The following is a 17,582-nucleotide window of genomic DNA, read 5'->3' as shown; positions in this document are numbered from 1 at the left end:
ATGACCATATTTAGAAACCTGTAAGCACCAGGGCCTGGGAAGTCATTTGTGCGGTCACACAGCCTGCGTGTGACAGAGCTGATAATGGTGCCCTTTCTACTTTACCCCTAGAAAGAGTGAGGCTGGTGGTTTATCTGGGGCAGGACAGAGCTTTTGGCTGTTAAGAGATGGTTGTTCTTATGGGTGACTCCTCACCAAGCGCCCTTGGCTAAAAGGCCTGGTTCTGTGCCAGTAGCAGGGAAACATCGGTGGCGGTTCAGGCAGAAGGACCTTTTGCACCTCTGAGACCCTGAGAGCCCTCGGGCCATGGCCCAACTCTCAGCCATGCCGTGGATACCACAGTCCCTGTGCTGCGCCGAGTGTGAGGGCTTGGGGTGAGAGAGAGGGGGGAGACTCACACATGGCGCGTATTGCTTTGACCTTCGTGGACTGGGTGGCACAAAAAACAAGTGACAGTAACTCTTTCTTTCATGTCGCTGTGCTTCCTCACTTTTTCCTAAGGCAAGGACACAGTTTCTGTCCTCCCAGAAGGCTGCGGCCACCCAAGGAGCTCAGGCCTAGCCAGGCCGTGGGAAACCTGTTCTCATTTCCTCTTCCCACCCATATTGCTCCACTCAGAAGCCCGGGCCAATCTGCCGTTCCCCAGGGTCCACTCAGTGTGGCCCATATACTGTAGGACGAGGGAAAGGAAGGTCATTTATAAGATGAGACAGCAATGACTTATTTGGTTCCCAAACGAATCCTTTGAGTAGGGGAAGAATTGGACAGACTGAGCCTGTGAGGATTCAAAGTGAAATACTGGCTTTCCTTTGAGAGAGATCATCTTCCAACAACCGTGAAGGGCATCCATTCAACAAGCGTTGATTGAATACTTACCTGTGTGCTGGCTTCTGCACCATTGGGACAGCAGGGTCACTAGACAGCAGGGTCACTAGATGGGAACAGAAGGCCTGGGTGCTGGGCCTCAGGATGTTATGGTTTGGCTCTGTGACCATGGTCAGCCTTCCAATGGGGATGGACCAATTTTATTCAATCATTCAGCAATACGTATTGAGTGCCTACTATGTGTCAGACACTGATAAAAAGTGCCTAGGTACTGGGAGTACGGCACTGGACAAAGGAGACAAAAAGTCTCTATCTGTAAGAAGTTTATATTTTAGTGGGGAAACTGTCAGTAAACAAAATAGAGTAAATACAATTAAAAGTAATTAAAAGATAAATGCTAGATAATAAGTGATAAAAAGAAAAATAGAGCAAGGAACGGGAGCAGAAGGGGTGTGTGTGGAGAGGGGTGTTGAAATTATAGAGTAGCCAGGGAAGCCTGGGAGAGGGACGTTGGAATAAAGGCTTAAAGAATTTAGGCGGGGAGCTGTGCGAACACCTGAGGGGAGACATCTAGCTGAAGGCCCAGTTAGTGCTGAGGCCTTGAAGTAGAGCATGCATGGCACAGTCAAGGGACAGTGAGGAGGTCACTGTGCCTACAGCAGAATGATCGAGGAGATGAGATCAGGGAGATAACGAGGCCAGCCATATCAGGCCTTGGGGCTCATAGGAAGACTTGGGCATTTATGGGGAGGAATTGGGGCCCGTGGAGGGTTCTGAGCAGAGGAGTGAGATGGCCTCACAGATGCCTTGAGAGTAGCCTGACATAGCGGGGACAGAAGCAGGGAGATGAGCTAGGAGGCCAGCGTTGGCAGTGATGTGGACCAAGGTGGTAGCTGTAGTGGTGGCGAGAGTGGTTGTGTTGGGGATATATTTTGAAAGTTGAACCGAAAGGCTTTGCTTACAAATAAGAGGAGGAGTGTGAGAGACAGAGGCGTCCAAGAGCTCACTGGCATCCTTGACCTGACAACGGAAAGGATAAAGGTGCCACTTACCGCAGCGGGGAAGACCGGGCAGGACAGGTTGGGGAGAAGATTGTAAGTGGATTTGACCGTGCTGTCGGCCAGATGCCTGTGAGGAATCGAGAGGAGAGATGTTGAGGAGGCCGTTACGCACTTGCAGTTCAAGGAAGAGGTGCTGGAGACATGCACCCGGGCATGAGCGGCGTGTGGATGGGGTGTGAAGCCATGGCCTGAACCATGGCCCTTAGGAAGTGGAGGTAGATATAGCTGAGGTCTGAGAATTGAGCCCTAGGGTGCTCCAGTGTTCAGAAGTCAGGGAAATTAGGAGGAGCCAACAAAAGACACTGAAAAGGAGTGGCGAGAGAGTAGGGGAAACCAGGCAAATGGGGTGTCCCAGAAGCCATGGAAGAAAGTGATTCCAGAGGGAAGGAGTGATGGCCTTGTCAGATGAGCACTGAGCTGAGGACTATTGAGTATAGGTGGCCTGGAGGGCTGAGGGGAGGGGAGGGAGGTAATGGGTGTGGAGGCCTCATGACTGGATCTTTGGTATGAGCTCAGTACCTTGGGAGCTCCAAGTGGGGCTGTCCACTCAAAGGGAAGGGGACCAATGGCACTGGAACTCACGGCCCTCCCCACCTAGACAGCATGGATCGCCCATTTGTATCTCTCTGGACAGGGCAGTCAGCTGTATGATTTGCTCACACTCTCCTGTCCCTCAGGTGGGCTGTACAGGGTGTATCCTGGGTGAGCCAAGGCTCTCGAGGGGGAGGGCATCTGAAAGAGCAGAGACTTAAGGGTGACCAGGTGTTCTTTCTCTCTTCCGGGACCCCAGACTACAGGACTGGGATAGGGAAGGCTCCATTGTCTCGTACCTGCAAGATGCTGCACAAGGTTCCTGGCAAGAGGAGGTAACGCGAGACCCACACTCATTCCAGAGAACGGTCACCACCGTCAAAGGGCTGGAGCCCAGTGGGTCTCGGGAGTATGAGAAGGTCCTAGTGTCTGCGATGGAGCACTTGCGGCCAGAGCAGCCTGAGGCCCAGAGCCTGCAGGCTGACAGAGAACAAAGACTACAAAGCCACCAAGAGTGGGTGCAGGAGGCAGAGCGCACCTTCTCCCAGGTGGCAAAGGTGAGAACCTACAGGGAGGGGCCTGCTGATGCGTGCACCGGCGCCAGAGGGGCCTAAGGCCCAGGCAGCCTCCTGCTCCTGCTCACTCAGCCCAGAGCCAAACATGTTTATTTTCTTTAAACGTTGTGGCAGTGACTCCACTTTCTCTAGAAGCTCCCTTGGCCTTGGTCTACTTGCCGGCCTCCTTGACCCCTTCTGAAGGTGACCCCAACCTGGTGGAGCTCCTGAGTGCTCCAGGCACAGCCTGTGCTGTCGTCATCCTCACACCTGCTGGACTCCCAGAGCTTATTCCCACCTGGCAACTGATGGTTGAACAACTTGCCCAAGGTCACAGGGTCAGAAGTGGGCTTTGAGTCAGGTCTCACTGACTCCAAAGCCATGGTTCTTGTTTGTTTTCTTTTCCCATCATGTTTTAGAAAGGGCTTAGAGCTAGAGAACTGGCTATTGGGCTAACTCTGGTCCTACCATGGTCTGCATGGCCAAGGACAAGCCACTTTCTTCTTGGCACCTTGATTTCCTCTCTGGTAAACAAGGGGTGAGCTGATGATCGCCAAGGCTCACCCGGCAGGAATTCTGATTCGTGGGTGAGCTCACCAAGGGGAACAGAAGGATGGGGAGAATGTTCCCACCACAGACTCGCTCCCGGCTCTCCTCCGGTTTCCTGGCCTCTTCCTCGATGAGCCCTCCCTCCCTCTCCTTCAGTTTGTCCTGCTGCACGTTTTTTTATTTATTCACTTTTATCTTCATGCCCCATTCCCATTCTCTTGCCCCTCCCCATCCCCATAGAGATCCATTTTAATGTGTTTATTGAAAAAAAATTTATTATGAAAAACTGCAAATAAACACAGAAACAGACAGAGAATCATATTAACTTTCTATGCACACACCACCCAGGCTGCACAGTTACCCACTCAGCCAATCTTGTTTCATCCGTAACCCCTCCACACTCTCTCACCTCCCCCATATTACTTTGAAGCAAATCCCAGCTCTCTTATTAATGTGTCTTTTTAAGTTATGGGTTCTTATGAAATTTGTGTTGCTGTTCTCTTAGTATTTTTAATGTGCAGCAACGATGTGTTCTGTGTCCCATCTGGTTTCTTACTGTTCCTTCAGCTCTGTTTCCTCCTCCAAGAACTGCTTTCGAACTCGCTTTCCCGGCTGCTTCTGTCTCCTCTTTTCTTCCCGCGCTCCTATCTGAAATCAGTCCTAGCAGGCACCTTTGAGGACCGCAGGACTCGCTGGCTCCACAATGGTCCCAGGCTTCTCATGGTCAAGAGCAGCTAGGAATTAAATGGGGTTTTTTTTAGAATGTGTCCTTGCCAAGTATGTGCCTCGGACAGGACAGGCGGCTGTGTCTGTTTTTAACCCCAGCCCACCCCTGTGCATTTTTTGCGATCAAACTATCCCTTGGTACCCACTTCTGCTGCTCCCAGTAGCAAGTGCTTGGCCCAGAGCACAGGAGCTCTTAACCGGGTTTCGACTCCTAACTCCTGGGGAAAGAGAAAGATTCCAAGAGTGATATCTTCCACCTTTCCTCCGCAGTCAGCCTTTGGTGAGGGGAGACCTGGGGAGAAAGCAGGACCACTCCAGAGGATCAAGGGAGAAACCTTCTAGGTCATTTGTTCCAACTGCCTCGTTTATAAATGAGGAAACTGAGGCCCAGAGTGGCTGAGTACGTCTCCAGAGCCGCACAGAGAACCAGCGTCAGAGCCGGGAGAGTCCAGACCTCCCTTTTCCCAGCGGGAGTGTATGGAGGGGGGTAGGCACACCTCCTACCTCCTACCTCCCCAGCCTAGGACAAGATTGGATGGTGTGGATGAGCTGTTGTCCTAATCATCTGGCAGGACCCCAGAGGTGACCATGAGGTCCATTTAAGGTGACAGTTTACAAAGTGACCATTTGCCAGTATTTCCAGTGAATCTGAAAATAGTGACAGAGATATAGAGAGATGCCCTGAAATTTGTGGCGTAGGAGGTGGGCCTGAGATTATCGTAAGCCAGCCAGTCCTTCCCTGGGGACCTGGAAGGAAATACGTGAAGTTGAACTCTCCTTGGCTGGGCCCAAACCGAATGTGCTGTGGCTTCTATTTTTCCAGTGCTTTCCTGTTAAGATGAGGCCGTGCTGTGTAGTGAGGGGGTTTGAAATGTGGCTCCTTCACTTACTCTCTCACACAGGCGAGTTACTTAACCTGTTCGTGCCCCCTCTTCCTTTGTGGAAAATGACAGAGCCTGCGTGGTAGGACCGTCGCTAGTCTTAACTGAGTTAGTGTGTGAACCGCTTGTGGAACGACGCCTGCGGAGCAGTCGCTCTGTAGGAAGTGTTTTCTGTTATTCATAGTGGTAGGACTCACGAACCCTGAGAGCCTCACCGGTAGAGAGAGCACTTTAATCCACCCTCTTTTACAGATGAGGAAGCTGAGGCCCAGAGAAGGTACCAGCTTTCCCAAGTCCCCGCAGTGAGGGCGATGTAGGGTCAGTGTGCTGTGTCCCAGATCTCTGTCCTCTCTGCCATGTGGAGGAACAGCCTGATCCCGAAAGTGAAATTCCTTTCAACCGCAGCTGCTGCGGCTGCATTTGTGAATCAGCTCTGGAGAGGCGAGCTTAATGCGCACGGTTCCTGCTCCTCGTGGGTGGGCGTTGACAGCCAGCATGGGCAGAGCCTTTGAGGACAGGCCTGAAATAGACATGCCAGTTACACGCTTACGTTTAGGGTTGTTGTGCCCTGCGAAGGGGCTGATGGGAACGGCACGGGCCCCACCATCTGTGCTGGACCCTGCTGTACTAGGCCCAAGGAAATCATTCATCCCAGGGCCATTTTTTTATTCATTTTTTAAATAAACCCCTAACTCTCCAGGGTATTAGCTGGTCCCATCCCCATGAGAGGGGGTGAACATCATTCTGATCATGGCAGTAGCAGCCCAGGGAAACACACGGGCAACTGCATTCTCTAGACACCTTATTTTCTGGAGTTCCTGAATGAGAAAGCTTCTCTGGGCAGAACTGTGTCTAGTTTGCATGGGGACAGGCAGGCAGGAAAGGTGAGGGGCCATGTCCCTCTTCAGGCTCTCCGGGTGGGGTCTTTCACAGTGACTTTGACATGTGCTTTTCAGTGCCCAGGACATGCACACCTGCCGGCTTTCTTCTCACCCAGTTGGACAGCCCCAGCAGCTGGTTTGGAAGCTAAAATTATCGAAGCCTGACGTCACCCAGGCATGAGGGCAGAGCCTGGGGCTGCTCAGCAGGCGGACACTCAGGCGGGCATTTCTAGTGAAGGGCTGGTCAGTTTTCTGCCTGGAGAGAGAGTGGGAGACTGAGGATCAAGAATGGAAGGGGCCCCAGGGGGATTCGGGGGTCCAAGAAGAGAATGAGAGGTTGGACCCCTGCAGCAGCCAGAGCGCTGGCTCCGCTGGTGCCTGGAGTGCCGGGCTGGTGAGGATGTGGACTTTCATCACCCAGCTCCTGGTCACCTTAGTGCTTCTGAGCTTCTTCCTGGTTAGCTGCCAGAATGTGATGCACATTTTTAAGGGCTCTCTGTGCTTTGTGCTAAAGCACATCCACCAGGAACTGGACAAGGAGCTGGGGGAGAACGAGGGCCTGAGTGACGACGAAGAGACCATCTCCACCAGGGTGGTCCGGCGTCGGGTCCTCTTTAAGGTAATCGCCAGGCAGGAGGCAGGGCTGGAGCTGAAGGTGGGACCACTGGAGGCCAGGAGGCTGGGGCTGAGGGCACAGTGCTGGGATGTGTGTAGGGAGGAGCTGGGGCAAGGCGCCGGCCTCTGGGTCAGGAGACATGTTGGAAGAGAAGGGACAGGAAGGCCTCAGGGGACAGGCTCTGCACTGGGAGCCAGAGCCACGCAAGGCCCTCACTCAGACCACCACTCTGTGACAGCTGAGAAAGCTCATCTCTGGGACTTAGAGGCCTGTTCTCATCGTGCTTCTGTCGTCAGGTTACACTCGTGTGATGGTATCTGTGGAAGGGCTTTCTTCACTGTAAACTGCTGTAGGAATATAAATTAGGTACCTCACTTCCTCTCTCAGGGTCTCCTATGTGAATCCTGCATAACCAGCCCTGTTTTGCCTGCTCCCCGGTGCTGTTTTGGGGGCAAGCACAGAAAGCTCTTGCAAGCTCTGGGCTCCGTCCTGTCCTCTGGGCACTCGGAGCGGCTGGTTTGGCTGCCACTACTTGCTGAGTTGGAGTTTCCTGCCGGGGTGGGGATTTGTCGGACTGTGACTGTTGCTGCCACTGCTGTTCTACTTCCTCACCCTCCAATCCTCCCTTTCCCAAACTCTTGCGTCTCAACACTGACTTTTCTCCCTTTCTCTAATTGCAGGGGAATGAGCTTCAGAATATTCCAGGGGAGCAGGTGACCGAGGAACAATTCACAGATGAGCAGGGCAACATCGTCACCAAGAAGGTGGGTGCAGAGAGTCCCCTGAGCTGGGGGGTAGCAGGAGGGCCGAAGGCTAAAAGGCAGGCGGTGGACTTACCTTCCTGGTTACTGCCCTAACAGGGGTAAGCACGGCTCAGACAGGACAGTTCAGGTGCCAGGAGCTCTTATCTTCCGTGATCTGGACATGACATTCCTCATAGCCACTTTGCCCAATGCAGCCTGAACTGTGCTCCAGCTACACTGTTCCAGAAGGACCGAGCCCCACGGAACAGCCCAAACCTAGTCCCATGATGCTCAGCCCCGAAAAGAGCTGTGAGACAGCAATATGGTGGTCTCTAGACCATCACTGGCCTGTTAAGTTAAAACAGATGTGGAAATGCACTGAATCGGTAGACATGAAGCTGCCTGTCAAGGGTTGGGCACCAGGCTAGATTTGGGTAGGAGGGAAAAGAAGGAGCAAAGGAAAGACCTTGTATGTGCTCCCCTTTGGTGCTGCTCACACTACATTGGAGCAGACCCCTTATGTCTGTCTTTCTTTCTGCGCACTAGCTGCTTGCAGGCAGGGATCATGTCTTGTTCATGTCTCATCTCCCACCCCTAGGACACGGTAGGTGCAGAGTAAACAGTTGCCAGAATATTTGGATGAATGAATAAGGGAATGGGTGTATTGAATCGAATTACTCTGCCCTCAGGAGCTTACAGGCGTACAAGGAAGACAGACAGTGTAAACTTCCATCAATACCAAGAGGCAGAAGAAATGCTGTGGGCTACATAGAAGTTATGCATGGTCCAGCCTGGGTCATTGAAAACCTGCTAAGACCCCTCTGCAAATTCTAGTCCCTCTGAGGCTGTCCAATGCGAACATTTCCACACAGTGGTGGGAGTGAGAGACCTGTCCCTGTTCTTGCCTCTTTAGGACAAAGGCTGCCTCTCCCCCAACATCCTTCCTGGGGACCCGCTCTTTTCATGCTGTCTTGACGGCTTCACCAGCCCCTTCTCCTTTCCCTCTCTTTTCCAGATCGTTCGCAAAGTTGTTCGGCAGATAGACCCATCAGGTGCCGATGACACCCGGGAGCACGAGGAGGTGATTGTTGAGGGGTCCCCGGAAGATCCTAGGGAGATGGAAGTTGATATTGATTACTTTATGAAACACATCAAGGTACTGTGGTGGCCGCAGCCCCTGAGGCACTCGCTCTTCCGAGTGGCCCGGCACCTGTACCTGCTGCTCGCCTCTGTGCCAGCCCACTTTGGGTTCCAGTCTGCACTGTGCTGACCTCTCTGGGTTCCCCCTCGAGCCTTCCTTCCTCCCTGGGAGGCAGTGTTTATACTGTCTCCAAATGATGCCTTTCACTCTCTTGCCTATTTGTTGCCTGTCTTTCTGTTCAATCTGTCCTGTGTTCTGTCTCTGCTGCTGTCTCCAGGTGGAGTGGAGAGGGAGTAGCCTGCAGCCGGACCTGATAGAGGGCAGGAAGGGGGCTCAGATAGTGAAGCGGGCAAGCCTGAAAAGGGGGAAACAGTGATCTCGAGCACACCCCTCAGATGGCCTCTTTGGAGGTAACAGTCTTTCTGCATCCTTTCTGCATGGCTTGGTCTTCACGGAGAGGCTGGTCCTGGCAATGGCTGCCCACGTCTTCACCCCACCCCTCTCCCAGCATGATGCAGGAGGAACAGCGTTGCTGTGGTCTCGAGGCATAGACTCTCGTCTTCCCACCTTCTAACTGTGTCTCTGAGTCCTGATTTCCTTGTCAAGAAAATAGAGTCATTATCTGCTGACCTACCTCTCAGGAAGTGCAAAAATACAGAGTTGGAAAATGCTTAGATGAGTGAAAGTGCCTGGTAATCTCAGTAGTAATATTATCCTGGACACCAAGCAATGGGGATCTGGAAGATGGGGACAGGGCATCAGAGAGAGTAGCTTGAGTCTGTCTAGGCTGTGCTGTTCTATCCCATATCCCCAGGAAGAGCTCCCACAGTGACAGGGTTAGAACTGGACTAGCCCTTGAACCTGGAACCCTGCAAAAGTCCCCACCAACCTAAGGCATCCATTCTCGGTGGTTCTTGAAACCTGTCGCTGCCCTGCTTTCTAGGAAAAGGCGAAGTTAACAGGCCCGGGGGTGGATGGTGTCTTCCCTGCGGGTCAGGAGGGCTGTCAGGCCTTGGTGCATGGCGTGTGTGAGCAAGGGGCAGTGTGGCTGAGAAGCCAGGGTGTGCGGTGATGTGCAGTGAAGGAGGGCCGTGAAGACGCGGAGCCACGGCTCTCCAGCGGGCCGTGCAGTGCTGGGGGCCGGGCGGCCAGCTCTGACCTCATCCTCCCTGAGGGATCCTGTACTGAGCTGCCCCGAGGCTCTCCACTGCGCCCAGCTCGGGGCAGCTCAGTACAGGATGCGTCGGGGTGGGAGTCGGCAGGAAGTGAGGAAGCACTGTGGCCCCCGCGCAGCACTAACCAACCGGCTTGTTGCCATTAACCCCCAGGGCCTGGCTCTGGGCTCGGCGGCGAGCCAGCTCCGGCTTTCCGCATTCTGCAAAAAGCAGGGCTGCTGCCTGCGCTCCCCAGCTGCCAGAAGTGCTGACTCTGGGCTTCCCGAGGTACCTCAGCACTTGGGCAAAAAAAGGATGGCGGATCCAGTTATAGGTTAAAATTAGACCTGACTCCTCAGCAGCTTAAGGAGGTCACAGCATTAACCCTGGCACTGCCAGGGGGTCCCACCAGGCTGATGGTTTAAGAGATTAGCTGTGATCAGTCCTGGAAATAATCCAAAGGTGCAAATAATTAGAAAAAGCCGAGAATGGAAGCAAAAGTACCCTCTTCTGCCTCATGTTCCTTGTGGCGGCAGCAGCAGCAGGGGCTTAAAATTTCAGCTCTGTTTGGCTCGGGTCCTCCGCACTTTCCTGAACAGGAGAGAGGCAGTCCAGAAGCCAGCCTGGGGAGCAGGGCAGAACCTAGGAACTTTTTTCCTGTAGATGATCTATCTGCACCTCCCACAGGGAACGTGGTTCCAGACCACTGAGCGTGGGTGTCAGGAACACAGAGCAGCCTGGCTCCAGCACAGTGCTGGGGCTGCTGCCAAGAAAAGGCCAGGGAAGTGTGTGGTGGGACAGTGATGAGGGAGCCAGGGGTCAGGCAGGCACCTGCCTAGGTCCCAAAGAGCCAGGCGGGCGGCTGACAGTGCTCTACCCTCCCAGCAAGACAGACTGCAGAGGACAGTGAAGGACCTGAAAGCTCTCTGATCCTTAATACTAGAACCCACTCACAAGTATGTGCAGTTGGCCTCCATTATTTGTGGATTCCACACCTGCAGATTCATCTACCATCTTAAATTTATTTTAATCCCAAACCAACACTCAGCACTTCCACAGTCACTCACGGATGCACACGCAGCGTGCGCACGCTGTGTGCACGTTCCCAGCTGAGGTCAAGGCAACACTCTGTCTTCTTGTTTCATTTCTCTACTATATATAAAGAAGTGTCTTTTTTGCAGTCTATTTAATGCTATAGGTTGATTTTTTTTAATTTTTATTTTTATTTTTTGCATTTTGGGGCTGTTGGTAATTTTGCTATTTAAAACGGCCTGCAAGACTAGTGCTGCAGAGCCGTCTAGTGTCCTAAGTGCAGGAAGGCTGTGACGTGCCTTATGGAGAAAATACATGTGTTCCATCAGCTTTCTTCAAGCATGCATTAGAGCTCTGTTGGCCATGTGTTCAGTGTTAATGAAGCAGTGATACATACTAAGGAAGGTGTCTTTAAACAGAGACACACATCAAACAAGGTTATGTACTCATTGGTTGACAAAAATAGTGAGCAGACGCTGGCAGGAACCTGATGCTGTATTTTGCTCAGGAGCAGTGGTTCAGTGTTGGCTAAGCCAGTGTTCGTGGTGACTTTTTAGAACATTACTACAGGTAACAAGAATCGACTGCGTATATTTCAAAGAGGGTGCAAGCTGGGGCTTGGATCTAGATGGAAGGCCTGGCTCCTCCGATTTGCGGGTTGTGTTAACCTTATGCGAGTCGTTGAACTGTGCTGCGCTTCCGCGTCCCTGAAGGCGGATGAAGATAGTCCCCTCTGAATGTGTTATACCTCAGAGAAAAGGCTTCAAGAGAACCATGGTGGCCACGGGAGCTGTCGTGAAGGGTAAAGGAGAACATATGCATTCCGGCCTCAATCACAGACCTTATTGGTAGTGTGACCAGGGCAAGTCAATTGACCTCTCAAAGCCTTGGGTTCCTTAACCAGAAAACAGCAGTGACAGGGCTGTTCTCCTTTATAGGGAGGGTGGTTATGGTGATCGATGGCTTTGTGTTTGTGAAAGGGCTTTGTAAAGTGTAAATTCGAATCCACTGACTCTCAAAGTATTAGCCACATCCTTGCAACTCAGTCATCCAAGAGTCTGGCTAACATGCAGATTCCTGGTCCTTGCCCAGACCTCCTGGGTTAAAATTCTGGAACTCAGGCTTCTGCATCAGCTCCTCAAGTGGCTTTTACGTGTATGAAAGAGTGAGTTATGATGCCTGGTCTTGGTTTTCCCTTATAAACCTCCTAGATGTGATGTGGCACAGTTGTAGACGTTAGACTTAAAAGGTGAGCTGAAAGGTATGATGCTGAGAGTTTGTTCAGAGATATGGAACACCCCCAAAGGGCAGAACACCCCCACCCCCATGAGGACTGAGTAGACCCCAGCCTCCCCTTCCGATGTCCCCACAGTCACTCCCACCTTGGGAACAATATTACATCTAAGGCCTGGCAGGTGAGGGAGGGATGCTTTCTGATAGTTTTAAAGAAGCTAGACAATTGCTCTTTAGTCAAGGCCTGATTAGGGCAGACAGTAGCAGTTGGTGGGTTTGCTCTGTGCCCAAGTATTGAGGTCCAAGGATAAGGGAGTCAGTGCTGCTAGAGCGACAGCATCGAGCAGGGCAGCTGGAGAGCTGTGGGCAGGAGCTGGGACAGGGCTCTGGTTCCTGGCAGTCCTCTGCATTTATCTGGCTCTGCCTTCTGGGACTCTCTGAAAGCTGCAGCATGAAAGGCTGCTGGGGTTTTTGTTTTGTTTTCCTTTTTAAGAGACACTTTCCATTCAGACACTGTGGTTGCAAGGCTCATGTTAGCTCTGACAATAGAATATTTTAGTAAGTTTAAAACTGAACATCTCAGTGGGAAGGGGCAGGTAGGCAAAGAGTCATATTTTATTTGGCTGTTGTAAATTACAGTCCACCCTCACTCCCAGACATTGCAGATGTATTGGAGTCCGGGGCTGGGGAGAGAGAAGAGAGCCACAGGCACTGGGTAGAGGGTAGGAACAGGTGGGACACCACAGAGAGAAGCATTGAGGAAAAGAACCTGAGCAGTGTAGCCCAAAGGTGATATAAGCAGTCACCATACAATGATCTCTTTGCCCTAAACTTTCTCCCTCTGTTCCCTGGCAGAAAAGTGGGTGACAGATTGTAGCCTGTCTTCCCCAGGCTCAGGATTTTATAAGGTCTCTTATTTGAGGCATGCTTAGCACTGGGGTAGGCAGTGTGGGGACCACGGGGAAGAGTAAGGCCCAGCCCTTCCCCTCAGAGAATTTATACCGCAGCCAGGGAAACAGACACAAAAAGGGAAAGAGTGGCATTTCCTGAGAGCCCATTTATAGTTACATTCACATATTGCTTACTGTTCAAAGCACTTAGTATATCTTTAGCTCTTTTAAACATCACAATAGTCTAATGAAGTACATCTTCTTATTGCCCTTGTTTTATAGCAGAGGAAACTGAGTCACAGAGAGCGTAAGTAACTTTACCAGGGTCACACAGCAGGAAATCAGCAGAGACAAGATATGAACTCAGGCAACCTGGCTCCACAGTTCATGCTCTTAACCACTACACTTCACGATCACTCTAAATAAAAGGCAGTGACAGGAAGGAGGAGTTTCCAGAGTTGTGAGGAGAGAAGCAAGAGTGAGCCCAAGTCGGAAGGCTTTGTGAAGGAGATGTCTTGAGGGGGGGTGGGCAGAACTTCAGTGGAGAGGAGATTGCATGGTGTCCTTGTGGGCAAGCCATGGACAAAAGCAGGGAGCAGGCGGGTACTGGGGCTTCTGAAGGCAGGGAGGTCTGGACAGTGATGGAAGGGTCTTGCCCTCCAGGGGTACAGCTCCTTCAAGCCACAGCAGTAGAAGGCCTGGTTTTTCGCTTTATTGCAGCCTCTGGCAAGGAACTTAGCACCACCCTTCCATCCCTGGAGAACCATTCAGAATGAGTTCACTTTGGCCATCTCCAGCTTCCTCTCCAACTCTGTCACCCATAGGGCCCAAGACAGCTCCCCGTGGGGACGGAATGGGTTTCTGCTTTTTCATCACTTCCCGCCCCACCCAGGAGATTGTCAGCACCTCTTTATTTAAGTGTCCTCCTTTTCCGTATCTACCCCAAGGTCCCTGAAGACAGAGTCCCACGTGGCTGGTCTTGGGAACAGAGTTTCTCCCCAGGTTGTAGGATGAGGCACGTAGGGTGGCAAGAGTGGGGTCTTGCTCAGAATCCCAAGTTGCAGAATTTGGAATTGATGCTGCAGGCAAAGTACTGTCTTCTAGCCTGTACACAATATCTTAGGGATACTGCACCTGTCTTCCGAAGATATCTTGGCCACAACAGAAGTTGTCCATCCACAGGGCATGGGGTGAGGAGCTAGAGGCACCTGACAGTAAGCTGTGGACCAGCGCCGAAGAGGCACTGCTGTCCATTGTAGCCATGAGCTCCTGAGGCCATGATCTTGTCTGCTCCACCTCTGGGATCCCGAGCTGACACACAGCAGATATCAATGCATGTTGGCTGAACTGAACTGCAAATATAGAGGGTAGCACTGCCTAGCCTAGCCCCTCTCCCGGCACAAGCCCTGGCTCATGATCATGACCCCTTTTGTAAGTACAAGATCTACTCGTGGGGATTTCTCCCCAGGTGACTGCATAGGCGTGGGAGCCTCCTGCCTCCTCTGAGGCATGGAGCACCCCCACAGGAGGGTTTACTAGGAGGGATCATCCACTCTGCAGGGAGCTAGTGTAGGCCAGGTCGGCCATCTCTGAGAGGCAGCGTCTGGGTTGGGGAGCGGGGGAAGAATGGCTGGTATTTCAGGAAGGTCTGGGGCTCTGAGCTCAACACCTTTCTGCTCATCCCCTTGCTTGGGGAGGCTGCTTTTCCTAAATCAGACCCTGCCTGAGCAACCGGCACAAAACTCATTTGGGGAGGTTTTTGCTGGGAGTTGCACCTTTAAATTCTAAGTGTCTCCTTCTCTCTTTGTCTCCCTCAGGATCACACCTCGACACCCAACCCTTGAACTCCACACACTCTGCCATGCACACAGGAGGAGAGCTGGACCGGAGGGCGGCACAAGTGCGCACATGTTCCTCTAGGCTAACAGCATGATCTCCGTAAGGGACTTCCTTTAGTCTCCTATTCGCATGAACGACTGACTGTAGACGCATGACCTACAGTCCTCACTCCTGCCTCTAGTGACAACGGATCTCTGTGGGGAATCAGGACAAAAGCAGCAAGGAGAGGGGAGAGAGAGAGAGAGCGATAGAAAGCAAGCGCAAGCGAGCGCATGAATGCAGACGTGAATAAGGGCTCTTTGTGGCTGGGATGATATATTTTTTTAAATCATTTTAATTTTGACTTGTTACAGGGTACTTATTTTTTCAACCTCATCTGTAAGAAATCCATGTGAGCTTCCTGGAAAGGAAAAAAATATGAGAACTAGACATGAAATCAGTTCAGCACCTTAATCCCATGTCCTCATCTGCCAGCTTTCCCTACCCACACACACCTCCATTCCATTTGTGACAGTCCCTCCCCCCCCAGTGGACCGCTTCCTCCCCCCAACGCTCTACATGACATTGAGGACACACACACACACACACACACAGAGGCACCTCCACCCTCTACTCAGTATACACACAGATTTTACTGTGATGTCCGAAGCTGTATAGAATCTCCTGTGGATAAACTGGAATTTTTTAATGTTGTCTCTCTCTCTCTCTCTCTCTCTGCCAGTTTCAGTATTAATCATCTTCCAATGGAAAATCATTACCTTTAGAGTGCATTCGGGGTTCCTTGTGTTAGGGACTTAAGAATCTGAGGTGAGGACCCCAAGCTTAGCTGTAGGGCTCAAAGGGAGCCAGTGCCCCATCTGAAAGGGTCTTCTCTCTCAGTTGGTGGCTGTCCCAGGATTGCACCAGCATGTTCAATAGAGAAGAGGTTTTCTATATCTTCAAGCACTTATATTATAGTCTGTGTTCAAAGTGTAAACTGTACAGTAATCAGCCTTGTGTATATGAAAAATAATAAATACTATGCAAACCAATAGAAACACTTTAGCAGTATGTGCAAAGCACTAACAGCTCAGCTCCTGAGGACTTCTCCAGGCTGCGGGAGAAGGAGCTACAGCCTGTCTTTCAGTGAAAGAGGAAGGGAGTAGGGCTGGTGAGTGTATCTGCGGGTTCTCAGAAGTCAGCCACCACCCCCAGGGTCTCCCAGAGCGAACTTGGTGCTCTAAGTCCAGGCAGCGGCAGGATGGGGGGCCTAGGCTGGGCAGCCTCAGTGCCCCCACTCTGACCAAGCCCCTCGGTCCCACCTGGAGAGGCGGGTGAGGGGCCCATTCCTGACCACATGCCCAGGGGAGGGAGAGCCGGAGGAGGAGAGCAGCTGACCACCAGGAGGCCTGGGCTAGGAAGGAGACCCCCCTAGGCCAGGCACCCAGTCAAGGCAGGAAGGAAAGAGACAGCTGGCTGTTCCTCGCCTCGGTGCCACCAGGGAAGAGCCTTAAAGTTACATTAGAGCCTCCGGTAGAGGGAGGCCCGAATCAGCACAATCCGCCCCGTCCTGCGCGGCGGGCGCCCTCCAGGGCCAGAGAGAGACTGGCAGGCTCTGCTGGCTGTCACAGAGCCACTGTTCGTGGGTGCCCAGTCACCTTCCTCCCTGCCACTCTTCTGACGTGTTCTCAGAACACATTCACATCTTCCAAGTAGCACAGAAGCTCCCTCAGTGTCAGAGCCCCCAGGGCCCTGGTGCCTGTCGCCCACCGTGCAGGTCCCTGCCGAGCGGGCCAGCTGGTCGGTCAAGCCGAGTGGGGAACCGGAGCCCCGCGGACTCCCCGCCGGCCCGGCCGAGGAGCTCCTGTTGGTCTGGGCGGTTTCGTTTTTGCTTTCAGAGGGGCCAGCCCAGGAGGGGACCGCCAAGCTGGTGGCCTCAGGCCCCCAGGGCTGTGCCCCAGCAAGTGCACCCCGGCCCTCCCTGCGGGGCAGGAGCGCAGGGCTGCTCCTCTGCGGGAAGTGCGGCTTCCCCAGCACCCCGCGCCCGGCCACTTGGCCCGAGGAAGACAGGGCAGGGCCCGCCTCCCGCCCCATCTGATCCTTCCCGCCCCGGGCCACGCAGCAGCCGCCCCAGGAGCCCCTCGCAGAGCCCCGCGGGCCGCGGCCCAGCCTAAGCTTTGGCACCTTCGCTCCCTGCGGCATGGCTGCTTGGCCCGCGGCCGCATGGCTGCCCGCTCTGGTTGCTAGTAGGAGCTGTTCGGGAAGGAGTTCGGGGTCTCCACATGATGCCTGGAGAATGCTGCAGTCTGCACATTAGACGCTTTTTAGAAGTTTTGGAATTACCTTGATTTTTCTAATTGTTATGAAAATAAACTTTTCTTGACTCTCTCCCACATGCTCTGTAATCGGGAGAGAATTCCCCTTGCCCACTCTGATGTATAGACCATTCTCCCTACACCAGCTGAACAAATGTCAGAATTAATAAAGAAATTGACTCATGGCACAGGGCTCCATCTGTCCTTCTTGGCTCGTCCTTGGGAGTTTGAGGTGCTGAGGCAGGAGTGAAGCCTGAGAGTGGAATCAGTCAGCAGGGTGGCTGGCGTGCACCCCAGAGAGGTGCCCAGCTCCCAGACACCTGGACAGTCCCCCTTAATCAGGACCACCCACTCTGGGAGAAGCTCCCCAACCCCTGAGACAGTAGAGCAGATTTCTGATCCACCTAATAACTACAAGGGGGTGGAGGCAAGTACAAAGTGGAGGGGACCCCACAAACCACCAGGATACCTGGCCAAGCCCACAGCTGGCACACACTCAGGGGGACCCCCTAAAGCCCCCTGTGAAGGTGTCTGTTCCCTGCACGCAATGCCACTCAAAGTTGAAGAACTTTCGGGAAAAGTGCCCTGTTCCTAACAATTAGTTCCTAACACTGCGTGCAAGGCTGGCAATC

General features: G+C 52.7%; 1 protein-coding gene across 3 annotated transcripts in view; it reads left to right on the top strand.

Annotated features, from left to right (window-relative positions):
• The window catches only part of ANK1 (ankyrin 1), a 92,388-nt gene extending 77,498 nt beyond the window's left edge, over nucleotides 1–14,890 (top strand). Inside the window, exons 39-43 of one of the 3 annotated variants that reach the window (XM_087814189.1) lie at nucleotides 2,677–2,974; nucleotides 7,305–7,388; nucleotides 8,383–8,523; nucleotides 8,786–8,918; nucleotides 14,635–14,668. In XM_087814189.1, coding sequence (XP_087670315.1) covers nucleotides 2,677–2,974; nucleotides 7,305–7,388; nucleotides 8,383–8,523; nucleotides 8,786–8,884 — 622 coding nt within the window. In that variant the 3' untranslated portion in view covers nucleotides 8,885–8,918; nucleotides 14,635–14,668. Of the gene's footprint in view, nucleotides 1–2,676; nucleotides 2,975–6,348; nucleotides 6,628–7,304; nucleotides 7,389–8,382; nucleotides 8,524–8,785; nucleotides 8,919–14,634 lie in introns of those variants that run through there. The other 2 variants (XM_016195621.2, XM_016195622.2) reach the window with 2 other exon arrangements.
• Nucleotides 14,891–17,582: the final 2,692 nt, after the last annotated feature.

Source organism: Miniopterus natalensis, chromosome 2 (assembly GCF_054644295.1).
Source record: "Miniopterus natalensis isolate mMinNat1 chromosome 2, mMinNat1.hap1, whole genome shotgun sequence".
Taxonomy (NCBI): domain Eukaryota; kingdom Metazoa; phylum Chordata; class Mammalia; order Chiroptera; family Miniopteridae; genus Miniopterus; species Miniopterus natalensis.
This window is presented reverse-complemented; position numbering and strand designations above follow the sequence as displayed.